The sequence below is a fragment of the Triticum dicoccoides genome, chromosome 2B (genome assembly GCF_002162155.2).
Source record: "Triticum dicoccoides isolate Atlit2015 ecotype Zavitan chromosome 2B, WEW_v2.0, whole genome shotgun sequence".
Taxonomy (NCBI): domain Eukaryota; kingdom Viridiplantae; phylum Streptophyta; class Magnoliopsida; order Poales; family Poaceae; genus Triticum; species Triticum dicoccoides.
In genome coordinates, this window is record NC_041383.1 from 217,026,829 (window position 1) to 217,039,890 (window position 13,062).

Sequence of the window (13,062 nt, forward strand, 5' to 3'; positions counted from 1 at the left end):
GTAAGGTGCTCATACAACACATGTGGGGCTTGTTTAAGGCCATAGAGCGCCCTATTGAGTTTATATACATGATTGGGGAACTTGGGGTCCTCGAATCCCAGGGGTTGTTTGACATATACTAACGCATTCAAAGGACCATTAAGAAATGCACTCTTCACATCCATTTGTTGCAACTTGAAATCATGACGATATGCATATGCAAGCAACATGTGAATAGATTCAAGACGAGCAACGGGAGCAAAGGTTTCACCATAGTCGATACCCTCGACTTGGGAGTAGCCTTGTGCTACCAATCTTTCCTTGTTTCAAACAACAACACCGTTGACATCTTGCTTGTTCTTGAATATCCATTTGGTCCCAATGACATTACGGCTCTCGTTTGGTCTTCACACTAACTCCCACAGTTTGTTGCACACGAAGTTGTTGAGTTCATCATGCATGGCTTCAAGCCAATCTGTGTCATCGAGCGCCTCGTGTACCTTTTGGGGTTCAATACAAGAAACAAACGTGTGATGCTCACAAAAGTTTGTTAATTGTTTACGAGTAGTTACCCTTTTCTTAGGATACCAACAACATTCTCCATGACATGTTCTTGTTGTTTGAGCTTGGAAGAAATCTTCACGGCACGACACTCTAATAGATCCTCCATAGAAATTTGAGGAGCATCATCTTGATCATCATGAGCGCCGTCTTGAGCGTGCTCTTGATCTTGAGCTTACTCGGCATAATGAACTTGATCTTGGGCATCACTTGGTGTATCACCATCATCATGAGGTTGATCTTGCCCTTGATCTTGTTCACTGGGTTGAGGGCCTTCACTTTGTTCTTCGAAAGTGTGTGGACCTAGCATGGTGATGGTTCCACTTGCGTAGAACATTGTCCTTCTCCTTTGGCCACGAGGGGTTCCTCAATGGGGAGGATTTGACCTACTCCATGGATTGGAGAGGAATTTCATCACCTACATCACAAAGACCACTTTGCTCCACTTGGGAGCCATTATTTTCATCGAACTCCATGTTACAAGTCTCCCTGGTGAGTCCATTGGACTTGTTGAGGACACGGTAAGCATGAGAGTTTGTAGCATAACCAACAAATATGCCCTCTTGAGCTCTAGGTTCAAATTTAGACAAAGAAACACCTTTATTGAGAATGAAACACATACACACGAATACCCCAAAGTACTTGAGGTTGGGCTTGTTACCGGTAAGTATCTGATATGGAGTCTTGTTCAAGCCTTTGCGGAGGTAGAGCCAATTGGATGCATGACATGCGGTGTTGCTGGATTCGGCCCAAGAGTTGTACGGAGATTTGAATTCCGCCATCATGGTCCTTGCCACATCCATCAACGTCGGGTTCTTCCTCTTCGCAACACCGTTTTGTTGAGGGGTATATGGTGCAGAGTATTGGTGCTTGATCCCCTCATCACTAAGGAACTCATCCAAGGTGTAGTTCTTGAACTCGGTGTCGCTATCACTTCTAATCATTAATATATTTGCATCATGTTAACATTGAGCTTCATTTGCAAATTCGATGATGGTTTGTTGGGTCTTACTCTTCCTCTTGAACATGTGTATCTTGAGTAATCATCCACAATCACCAAGTAATATTTTCTTTCTCCAAGACTATCGAAGGATGGAGGACCAAGGAGATCCATGTGAAGGAGCTCCAAGGGCCTCTTCGAGTAGATGATAGTTGTGGGTCGATGAGACGTTTCATGTAGCTTTCCTTCAATATAAGCACTTCAAGCACGATCTTTGGCAAAACTCACATTTGTTAGTCCACGAACGTGATCCCCTTTGAGGAGAGTTTGTAAAGATCTCATATTGACATGGGCTAAATGGCGATGCCAAAGCCACCCCACGTCAACTTTAGCCATTAGGAAAGTCGCGGTCTTAGTGGGTCGCTCCAAAAAGTTAACCACATGAAGACTGTTCTCGACATGCCCAACAAAAGCTACTTTAAGAGTCTTGCTCCACAAAAGGGCCACGGTATCAAGATCAAAGAATGTTGCAAACCCCATGAGTGCAAGTTGACGAACGAAAAGTAAATTGTATGCAAGGGTCTCAACAAGCATGACTTTCTCAATAGATAAATCCTGAGAGATGACCACCTTGCCAAGACCCAATACCTTAGATGTTGAAGCATCACCGAATTGTACATGGGTGGCCAAAAATGGGCTAGGTTTCACGTCCACCACCAAGTCCTTTCTCCCGGTCATATGATTTGTTGCTCCACTATCGAGCAACCATGACACCCCACCGGAAGCAAACTCCTACAAGAAATTAATGCTTGGATTTAGGTAGCCATTTTTGAATGGGTCCTTTGATGTTAGCAACAAGGGTCTTAGGAACCCAAATAGACCATTCAAAGAACCAAGAAATTTGGCATAAACATGCCCATCACTAGCGTGACATAAAATATAAGAAGGGTTAAAGTCGCCGGCTATATTGGGAGGAGTGGTCTTGCCCTTCTTGGCATTGCCACCCACACCCTTATCCTTCTTGTTCTCATGAGCACTCCCCCTGCCTTGACGATGATTTCCTTGAGAGGGGGAGGTCGCTTCTTCATTGAGGTTCTTCTCACATTGTATTCAAGTCACAAGGCCTTTCTCAAGTTGCTCTTTCAACTTGGCATTCTCCTCCACAAGGTGCACATGCTCACAAAAAGGGTAAGTAGCATGAGCATTATCAATTAATATGAAAGGAGGGAAAGCGGATATCTCCTTGGTGAGCTTCACTTGGAGTTGATCATGAGACAACTTGAGAGAAGCATGAGCACTCTTCAAGGCCTTGTGAGCCTTGTTAAGTGTGTCAAACTCTTCATTGAATCTATCATGGCCAACCCCAAGTTCAACCTTCTCGGATTTAAGCATGCGTGCAAGAACAAGAGGATGATCATGATCTTTCCGTAATTTAGCGAGAATCATTGTGTGACTCCTCAAGAGCCAAATGAAGACCTGGCTCTTCCTCAAGAGCAATGGAAATATCTGCTATCTCATCGGCACAGTCACAGCTACGCCCCTCCATCTTAGTGACGGTTTCCTCATGAGACTCAATGATATCGTTGGCCATACCTAGTTGTTCCAAGAGAGCAACAAAGTGCTTCTTGGTCTCACCTTTGAGCTTACCGAAGAACTTGTCAAACTCGTTCTCATCCACCTTTACATCCTCATGTTCATCAACACAATCCAACAAAGAAGGATTAGTCGTGATGGAAGTTTTGATGTTGGAGGTCGCCTTGTTGATGCCTTTAGCCATGAGGCACTTGGGGATGAGGTTCTTGTTGGGGGCGTCGAAGAGTGACACCTTGGTTGGGGAAGAGGTGGCAATGGCCCCGGACGTTGCCATTCCTTCAACACTTGCATCATCATCATCATCATCATCATCATCATCGGAGATGTACTCTTCTTGCGCCACCAACCCCTTTTGTGGCACCTTCTTGGTGAAATTGTTCTTATTGGGGAAGGATTTGGCCTTGTCTTTGCGAATGAACTTTCCACCATTGTCTTCCCTCTTCTCCTAGGGCAATCCACCACAAAGTGACTCACATTGCCACAATTCTAGCACGTTCTCACATGTCGCTTGCCCGTGGAGCCACTTGAGTTTTTCTTGGAGAAGTTAGGCCTTGAGTTTCTCTTGTTGCCCCAAAATTGCCTTGACGCAAGAGCCATGTGCTCGTGGTAAGCATATCCAGTGGCTTCGGGGCAACTCTCTTTTTCTTCCTCTTCTCCTTCTTCTTCTGGGACTGCCTTGGCCTTCAAAGCAAGGTTAGGTGAGGCTTTCTTTGACCGTTGGATAGGAGCTAGAGCATCATCGGTGGTCTTGTTCAAGATGTTCATGGCAATATATTCATCCAACACATCGCGTGAGGACAAGGTGTGGAAGTCTGGTCTTTAACGGATCACGGAGGACATGGCCTTGTTGAATGGCATGATGGCCTTGAGGAACTTGTGCTTGATCCAACTATCATCTGTATCCTTGCTCCCATGATCTCGGAGAGAGAACACGAGAGTTTTCAATCTCCAATAGAGCTCACGAGGATCTTCATCATCATTCATCACAAACTCATCGGCCTCATCAAGTATCACCTCAAAGTTGGAGCGTTGAATGCTTGAGCTCCCCTTATACAAAGAAACAATGTGCTCCCATGCATCTTTTGCATGAGTGAATGGGTGCAAGTGAGCTAGCTTTTCGGGAGGCACCGCAGCTTGAAGGATGAACAAGGCGGAGTGGTTGAATTGATTGTCCACCTCTTCTCTTGGGGTGAGGTCGTTTGGATCATGCGGGTAGAGGCCTTGTTCAATGATTCTCCAAAGATGTGTTCAGCTATGATTCAAATGAGACTTGATACAAAAAACCCAATTAGGAAAATCATTCTTAACAAGCTTAGGAGGAGGACCAAGGTTGTTAATATGAGGTGAGGGGACTAGTCCTCCATAGACCGGGGGAGGGGCAACCGCGACATTGATGCATATCCCATTCTTTCCTTGAGGCATCTTATCTTTTTCACGACTAGCCCCCTCCTTACTGGAGTTGGCATCTGACTCTGAGACGGTGGGATTAACCATTTGCAACAGACCGGTAGAAAGTTTAAGACCCTCAAGTAATTCCTTAAACAAGGATTTGACCTCGGTCGTCATAGAGGTCCTAAGAGAGGCCATGGCCTCATTTACGTCCTCTCGAGTGACCATTGCCACCGCATCGACTGTGGTAGACCCTCCCCACTAGACCCGTCATCAATCATACTCTTTAGGCGGTTAAGCCCTTAAAGAGAGATGAGGCTTTGATATCAATTTGAAAGGATCGATATGGTTGACTAGGGGGGTGAATAGGCAACTACCAATTTTAACTTTTCTTAACAAATTAGGTTTAGCAACAAATAAGTTGTCTAGGTATGCAACTAGGTGAACAACCTATATGATGCTAACAAAAACAATACAAGGAAGCAAAGGATACAACACAATACAAGCTTGCACAAAGTAAAGGTAAGAGATAACCACAAGTCGAGCCGGTGAAGACGAGGATGTGTTACCAAAGTTCCTTCCCTTTAGGGGGAAGTGTGTCTTCGTTGGAGCGGTGTGGAGGCACAATGCTCCCCAAGAAGCCACTAGGGCCACCGTATTCTCCTGACGCCCTCGCACAACGAAAGATGTCATGATTCCACTAGTGGTGCCCTTGAAGGCGGCAACCGAACGAGGTTGAGACTCTCTCCAAAACTTAATTGGAGGCTCCCAACATCACCACGGAGCTTCACCATAATGGAATGTGGGTCTGAGGTGTCCTCTTCCGTCTAGGGTGCCCAAACACCCAAGGGTAACAAAATCCACACAAGAAAGTATGAGGGAATCAAATTTCCTTTAGTGGAAGTGTAGATCTAGGTCTCCTCCTTCAATCCCTAGAAAATCAACAAGTTTGAGTGTCTAGGGAGAGAGATCGGGCAAGAAAGCTTGAAGGGCATTACTGGAGGAGAGAAAGAGAGGCAAGAGGTAAGAAGGTAGGTGAAAGAACCACCCCCTTATATAGTGTCCCCCAAATCCAACCATTACACCAATTTTTATACTGCGGCGGTACAACCGGTTTAGGTCCCAATACAACCAGAGACCACTAGGTACCCAGCAGAAACCCTACCAAGCGGTACAACCGGTGGAGCAGCCGGTAGTACCAGTGGGCAAGAGCCATCGGAACAACCACTCCACCACCGTCCAACAACCGCTTCAAAACTGAAGGGAGTCACCCCATAGTGGTAGTTGAGGCAGTGGTTGCACAGTGCAACCGTCAGGTCCAAGAACGGGTGGTGGCTAAGTCCCGAGCGGTACAACCGCTCCGAACCACTGATTGTACCGATCAAAAGGAATCAACCAATATAACCGGGCCACCACCGCCTAAGAACCGCCCCACAACAGAAGCCTGTACGGTGGTAGGGCAATACAGGGCCGGTACAACCGCTAGAAGGCAGTCCTAGGGTTTGCCGGAATTGAGGTGGGACACCGCCCTGAGGCAGCGGTACAACCGCTGGCAAGCGACCTGGGAATTGTAACCCCAGGGTATCACCCCTAGGGCGGTGGTTGCATCGGACGTACCAGAAAAGCGGTACAACCGCTTGGGTCGCCGGTACAACCGCTGGGAGCAAAAACCACTGTTTGTAGAAGGAGTTTGAGGACCTTTCTCTCCTCGAACGGAAGGATATATTGAAGGTGTAAAAGAATGTGTACGTGCATTGATTCAACCAGTTCCTTCCGATGCGGATTCCGTCTTAATAGTATGGGATTCCTACGACCAAAGAAATAAAACTCGTAGAAACCACCATCTTCGATCTTTTCCATCCAGAGAGAATGCCTAATCATCGTGCACATACAAAATGAACGTGAGAAACTTGGTATACGATTAGTCCGCAAAGTGAGTTGTCACCATCACCAAAACACTAAGGCAAGAAATGCCCTAACACAACTTAAAGCCATCTTGACACAAATGAGATCCGCTAACGAGATTTTTTTTTGTTGATTTAGGGGACATGTTGCACATTCTTCAGTGACATGATATTTCCAAGTAAACTTCAAGTTGACTATATGAAAAACATTAACGTAATCATGTGACACATTTCCCATCTGCACGAATGAAGCCTAACATCGCAATAAGTGGAATATATAACACTCACAACATTAGCTTTCATGTCAACCCACCATTCAGAGGAATGACATATTGAAAGAACATTATGGAAATTACCATACATTGTTGTCTTCATCTTAGGTAATAACATCGGCGGTCTTGCCGCTTTTCCCATGATATTGCCAATCATGTGGTCGGTGCCTAGGATCACACATGGCACTCTCATTTTGTCTCATCCGTCTCCTTAAAGTTGGTAGACCGTGAGCTCTTATTCTTGCCTTCAAACTTTCCCTTGCCATCATATTTGTTCTTGTTGAACTTGTTGGATTGCAAACTATTCTTTTGTATTTTGCAAAAAAAACTTTTCCTTTGTACCACATTTGCACTAGAATTTCAGCCATTGACTAGAGCACATGTGTTTTTTTTGCCCTTGCCTATTCTTGAACATTAAGAGTCCCAATGAGATTCACAACGAAAAACTCATATCTCTTGAGTTCTAGGAAAGTGGCAAAATTTCTCCACGAGAGGGGAAGCTTGGCAATAACATCGTCGGCAACAAACTTGTCTGGCAACACACATGAAAAGTGCTCATGTTCCTTGGCAAGTGATTAGATCTCATTTGCTTGCTCAATTACTGAGCAATCATTGATCAATTTTTAGTCATGATATGGCTCATTGAGATACAACTCACAATCTACATCTGAGACCCCAAACTTGGCCTGATCCCACTTATCTCTGCTATTAAATATAATCATGTAAGGATTGACTATATTGTCACCAAGAACGCCGAGAACAGTACCTCTGAAGAGGTTATTGACGACCTCAGATGCTTCCGCCTGTTGAGAAGTAAGCGTACCATCAGGTTTTCCCTTGAAGGCATGAAAACAGATCATGGCCGTCCTTGTGCACCACTTCTTGTAATTCACACCCTCACGTACACAAGGTTTGATGGTTGCAAAGCCAACCGATGAAAATTGCCTATAATATTTCTTTTTGGATTCCTGAAAATATGAGTAGTTTTTTATTATAATTAATCCCGAAATGAAGTAGACAATGCAACATGAAACTAATACACAAAATGATCCAACCACTAGTAGTGCTCAACAATCTAGACTTGCAATTTGGTAGATAAGGAAATTATAGCATGCTAACACTAACACCAAAAGCAGTCCCTAACATAGGCATAAGAACACATACGTGGCAGATGAAGAAGAAGCACCCTTGGAAGCAACATTGGCAGCGATCATAACGGCCTCATCGGTGGTATCGTTGGAGTCATTTGAAGCCATTGAGACAAAGTAGACAATGTCAAGGAATTGGACGAATCAACGAGTAGTCAGGTGAACACTCCCCAAAACCATATCGCCTCTCTTCCGTTCCCCAAAACCTTATCACCTCTTTTACGTAAGTGGTCGCAAGAGACACGGTTCCGGTGGTCTTCTCATGACATGCATGGTTCTGGAAAAGTCTCAGTAGTCAGGTGAACACTCCCCAAAACCATATCGCCTCTCTTCCGTTCCCCAAAACCTTATCACCTCTTTTACGTAAGTGGTCGCAAGAGACACGGTTCCGGTGGTCTTCTCATGACATGCATGGTTCTGGAAAAGTCTCTCTCTCTCTCTCTCTCTCTCTCTCTCTCTCTCGACGTAGGGGCGACCACTTATATACTTGAACAGTCAAAGTTGAACCATTATAGAAGATGAAAGGAGCAGGCCACAAAACTGGTCGGATTTATCTTCCACTACAACACAAAATGTTTCGATTTCTGACACACGTAAAAAAGAAGACAACGCACACACTTGGCTTGTGTTTGAGTCCATCTTATCCTGTTCACAAAACAAGGTGCGCGAGGTGAGGTGGACCGCGAAGGATCAATGCGTGTGCATGTATCTTCTTTTGAAACTCTTAGCGGTGGAAGGAAATTTCTCGAAAAATATGCTGGTCTAACTCCCTTGCGAGTAGCAAAAAATACGGGCTAAAGTCCACCTAGAAATTATTGAATTTGTTTAATAGTCCTGATCTACATAGTTCCAACAATCACTTGTGTGCAAGGAGAATTCTCCGAATTTCAGTAGGAAAGCAAAGCATTCACGGGCCAGAGATAGATAGCTTGTTTCCTGCATTATGTACAAAAAGCACGGCACAGCACGCAAGACAACCCGTGTCACATGAGCGGCTCGTCAACCAAGCAGCAGCAGCATAGCGCGGCGAAACTGCAACATCACACAGGAAAACGGAAATCAGAGATATAAATCCCTTCGCAGCAGGATGAAAACTACTCCCTCCGTCCCATAACCAAAAACATCTTTATATTATGAGACGGAGGGAGTAATTCCTAACGGTGGTGCGTTGATTAGCATCTTACAATCCTAATATGAAGCACGTTGTGGACACCGGAGGCTTACGAGGAGGCTCCTCCTCCTCCTCGTCCTTGGACGGAGGCATCATCGGCCCAGGAGTTCCTGAAAATAACAATTGCGACGCAGTCAAGGAAACAGCAACATTTGATATGATTGGATTGAATGTTGATTCAGATTTTTCCTAAAAATGGCGAACATGCGAGTCAGGGGGAAAAGGCTTTGAATTGTGCCTGCGAAAATTTCAGTTGCATTGCATTCAAGAATGATTCTATTTTTCTTTAGGGGAAAGGGCCCGGCCCTGGATCCATTGCCGTAATGAAACCACATGAAGGCGTGGATAACTTGCAAAGGCGGCGGGGAGACAAATCCAGAATGGTTACCTGCTTCCCCGTCGCGATGAGAGATGCCCTGATGTTGATGCATATTGCGATGCGGCAATGGATGGATTCTCTCTCGGCAATTGGAATGGGCGGGAGAGGTGATGAATTATCTTATCTTGCTTCAAATGGAGCGGGAGGAGAGGATGAATTGTGTCTCTACAAATGAAATGCAAGATGCCTCGAAAAAGAAAGAAAAATGCAAGAGGCTGGACTATCTGTCAAGAAATGAAACGGGAGAGAGGTTGAATTATCCCTTGACAAATGAATCGAGAAAGGGAATCAATCATCTCTTCTTCTTTTGCGAGGGGAGAATGGATATCTGTCGATCAACAAATGAGAGAGAGAGCGAGAGAGAGGCGAGGAGGAGAATTGGTAGATCCAGAAAAATGGTAGATCCAGAAATATCTTGTGGACGAAGCAACCCATTTGTTCAAAGCAGCAAACCAAAAATAGTACTAGTAGTATCGGCGCATTGAACGTCCGGAAAGTTCCAGCGGTCGGTTACGATTACGACGTTCGTTTTTTCAGAGGTGCCGGCTACGACGTTTTTCATGGAGTTTACATCAGTTCCTCGAGCTGTCGGCCACTCCAAATCACGCACCGCAGATCAGATATCTTGTTTCTTTTCTTTCTCTCATTTCGGGACAGAAGTGAAAGAAACGGGAGCGCCCTGTCTGTCTCTCCCAACGCTACAACGATACAGGCAGGCGACAATGCATGATGCAGACTGCAGATGCACACACCCAACCTGCACTTTTCACCGCGAAAGTTGCGTGCGGTCATGCTCATGCGTGCTTGCCACGCGGTTCACCGGTTGCTTAGCCATCGCTTCTCCGCACGTTTCTCCGATCGTTGGGTGTGAAAAGCTGGCCTTCCTTTCATTTTTGTCGTTGTTTGTTTCTCCTCTCTCTCTCTCTTTCCGTGTCTGCGTCGCGCATGTGATTAGATGAACTTTCTTCTTCTTGGTGCCGTTTTTTTAATGAACCGACAGAAATCGTAGCGGTCGACGAGTTCCTGATGATGGTGGAATGTGGGGGCACCCCAGGATTCGCCAAAAAGGAGACAGAATGAGATACGATACGACCTGCCGCTCTCATGAACGGATTACGGATGGGTGTATGCACAGGGTAATTGGGGCAAAAGTCCATGGAAAATACGTACATACGTAGCTGATAAGTAATATAATTCACAATTGACAGTGGAAAAGAGATTAACATGTACAGACTAGAGAGCAAGCATGCAGGCTAATGAGCTAGCTACCTAAGCCGTGCATCCTCGTGCCGGGCAAGATGCTTATTGTCTCCTTGAAATTGAATCCTACTAGTACAAGCTGGTAGATAGAGTAGATCGCTCGTTCGGGATCATGGCCTCCATGATCGAGATGCGTGCCGCGTGTTTGAGATTTTCAGTACAGTCGCACGTTTTCAGCGCTGGATCCCTCCCTCTCTTCAGGCGAGTCATGGCGTCAGTCATGGGTGTGGTAGATCAGTTGCAGTTGGCGTAGCATGTTCTCTTCTCACTCGAACAACCTCCTGCCGTCGCTGTCGAGGCGCGTGTAGCCGAGCACGCAGTTGGCGTAGGCCACGTTCTTGAGCGCCTTGCCGTGCCACCTGCCGACGGCGGCGACCCCGGTGCGGACCGTCTTGAGCAGGCAGTCGGCCGTCCTCACCACCCTCCGCACGCCCGTGGGCAGCGACAGGTAGGGCGCGTTGAAGAGGTGGAACTCGAGCGCCGCGGCGGGGTTCTGCTGCTGCTGCGGCGGCTGCGGCTGCTGCTGCTGCCGCGACGCCATGAGCATCCTGCCGACCTGCCGCGCGAAGCCGGCGCCCAGGGAGTGGCCGCAGAGGCACACGTTCTCGGACCCGAACCTGTCGATGGTGGCCCTCAGCGCCTGCAGCGCGCCGTGGAGCCTGGCGGAGCCGCGGAGGCTGTTGCACGCCAGCAGGCGGAGCTCGTCCTCCACGTCCCGCCGGATGGTCGGCGCGCGCAGCAGCGTGCCCCGGAAGGCGATCACCGCGCTGGGCGCGCCGGTGGGCCTCTCCTCCTCCCCGCGGCGGTCGAGCAGGTGGCGGTCCTCCCACTCGAAGATGGCGCCGAAGACGGAGCCGTCGCGCTCGTCCACCAGCTCGTGCGCGAGGCGGTAGCTGAAGGGCTTCCACCACTGCTGCGCCACCTCCGCCGCGTCCCGCCGCTCCTGCCTCTCCAGCTCCAGCAGGTACACCGCCTCGATCAGGCTCGCCATCACCATCCTCCTGTAATCGTCGTCCCTCCTGCAAACCCCAAACCAACAGGAAAAACACAACATGAGACACGCATTCCTCGACCTCCCTCGCAAACCCAAACCAATCAGTCGCGTAATTCAGCACAATAGGGAGGAAGATCGATCGAGCGCATGCATGCATGCTTACCAGCTGGTGTGTGTGAGCTCTCTCCAGGAAGTGGAGCAGGGCAAGTTGTCACGCGCCCCCATGTCCGCCATGCGCTAGAAGCTGAAGCTCGAAGCTAACCAGCACAAGGCACTCAGGCAGTAAGTAACCACTCTCCCTCCCTCTGCGTCTCTGTTTGCTGCTTGCTCGAGTCGGGTGTGGACGATGTCGTAAGGAAAGTGTGTAGGGGGAGGCGGGAGATATATACCCGGGACGGGAGCCTCGGCCTCGCAGGCAGCCTGGCAGGATCTTTCGCTCAAAGCAGGGGAGGGAGGGAGGGAGGGAGGGAGGGACGGAGGGTGGTGTACGGGCAGGAAGGAAGGAAGGAAAAGGAAGGATTGGGCCGAATTTGCTGGCTAGTGGAGCGAGGGCATAGTTTAATGGCGGGAATAAAGGGAGCTTAGCAAAGAGAACAAAGAAAGATCGCTCTAGGGGATAGCCAGCGCGCGCTTTCCAGTTCCCCGCAACTTGACTGAATCGGAATTGGGGGCGAGCGATCGATCGATCTCACACGGATGGCCGCCGGTTGCTTGCTTGCTGCCTGCGAATGGTTGCGCTCCAGGCTGTGAAAGGGCAAGCGCGCGGATCGGGCGGACTCCGTCGATCGCAAGCTTTAGGGGAGCATATATTCCGTCGCCCACGGCCTGCCTAAATCAGCCTGGACCATGCATGCATCGCCCTCCTCCCTACCCGCGGACGGAGATGTTATGTCCCTCGCTAAGCATCGAATCTCGTGGCGGGCTCCGTGAGCTGTACTTGTGTTGCGTCGTGTGTATGACAGGTTGGGTTAGGCGGCCCGACGCGTCGATGGACGATGGCCGCGGGGACAGGGGTCGTGGGGTGGCTGTCGTCAGGGGGAAGGCTGGCGCCGGTGGTGGTTGATTAGGCGCCTTGGTTAAGCGGGTGATTTGGTCACGTTTTGTTACGCTAACCAGCGGAATTTGTTCCCTCGCGGGTGTGGGTGTGGCCAGTGCGGTCGTGCTCCGCGTGTCTGCTTCGTTCACACTTCACACCCAGGGCGTTCGTTTTCTTGATTACTACTGCTGCCGGGAAGCTTATGATTGTGCAAGTTGCCAGATCTTTTCGTTAACTTGGGTCTGGCTGGACGCTACATATGGATCGACGATTTGGGTGCGTAGGTTAAGGTCAGCTATTGCAGACGTCGGGTCACCTTGCACTCATTTCCAAGGAAATGCTTCTTTTTATATAATCGATCATTTTGGTACCAAATTCTTGCGGTGTGAAATCGCGTTTATAAAGTTCGAATGGCAAGCCTTTGTGATACAGATTT

General features: G+C 48.1%; 1 protein-coding gene and 1 long non-coding RNA gene across 2 annotated transcripts; both read right to left on the minus strand.

The window, feature by feature from the left end:
* Window positions 1–8,698: 8,698 nt before the first annotated feature.
* LOC119367582 lies at window positions 8,699–9,754 on the minus strand. The gene is made up of 3 exons (XR_005176351.1): window positions 9,346–9,754; window positions 8,971–9,067; window positions 8,699–8,818 (listed from the first exon to the last, which is right to left on the minus strand). It is a non-coding gene; the product is annotated as an uncharacterized LOC119367582 (long non-coding RNA).
* Window positions 9,755–10,515: 761 nt separating this feature from the next.
* Window positions 10,516–12,218, minus strand: LOC119363161 (GDSL esterase/lipase At4g10955-like). Its single transcript, XM_037628472.1, has 2 exons — window positions 11,754–12,218; window positions 10,516–11,615 (listed from the first exon to the last, which is right to left on the minus strand). Exons 1-2 carry the CDS (start codon window positions 11,822–11,824, stop codon window positions 10,862–10,864), a joined length of 825 nt encoding a protein of 274 aa, XP_037484369.1. The 5' UTR covers window positions 11,825–12,218; the 3' UTR covers window positions 10,516–10,861.
* Window positions 12,219–13,062: the final 844 nt, after the last annotated feature.

Excerpts from the sequence above, each read along its gene's own strand:
- LOC119363161 (XM_037628472.1), bottom strand. The coding sequence starts at position 11,824 with ATGGCGGACATGGGGGCGCGTGACAACTTGCCCTGCTCCACTTCCTGG. Across the intron at positions 11,616-11,753 it reads GAGCTCACACACACCAGCTG|GAGGGACGACGATTACAGGA; the intron begins GTAAGCATGCAT and ends TGGGGTTTGCAG.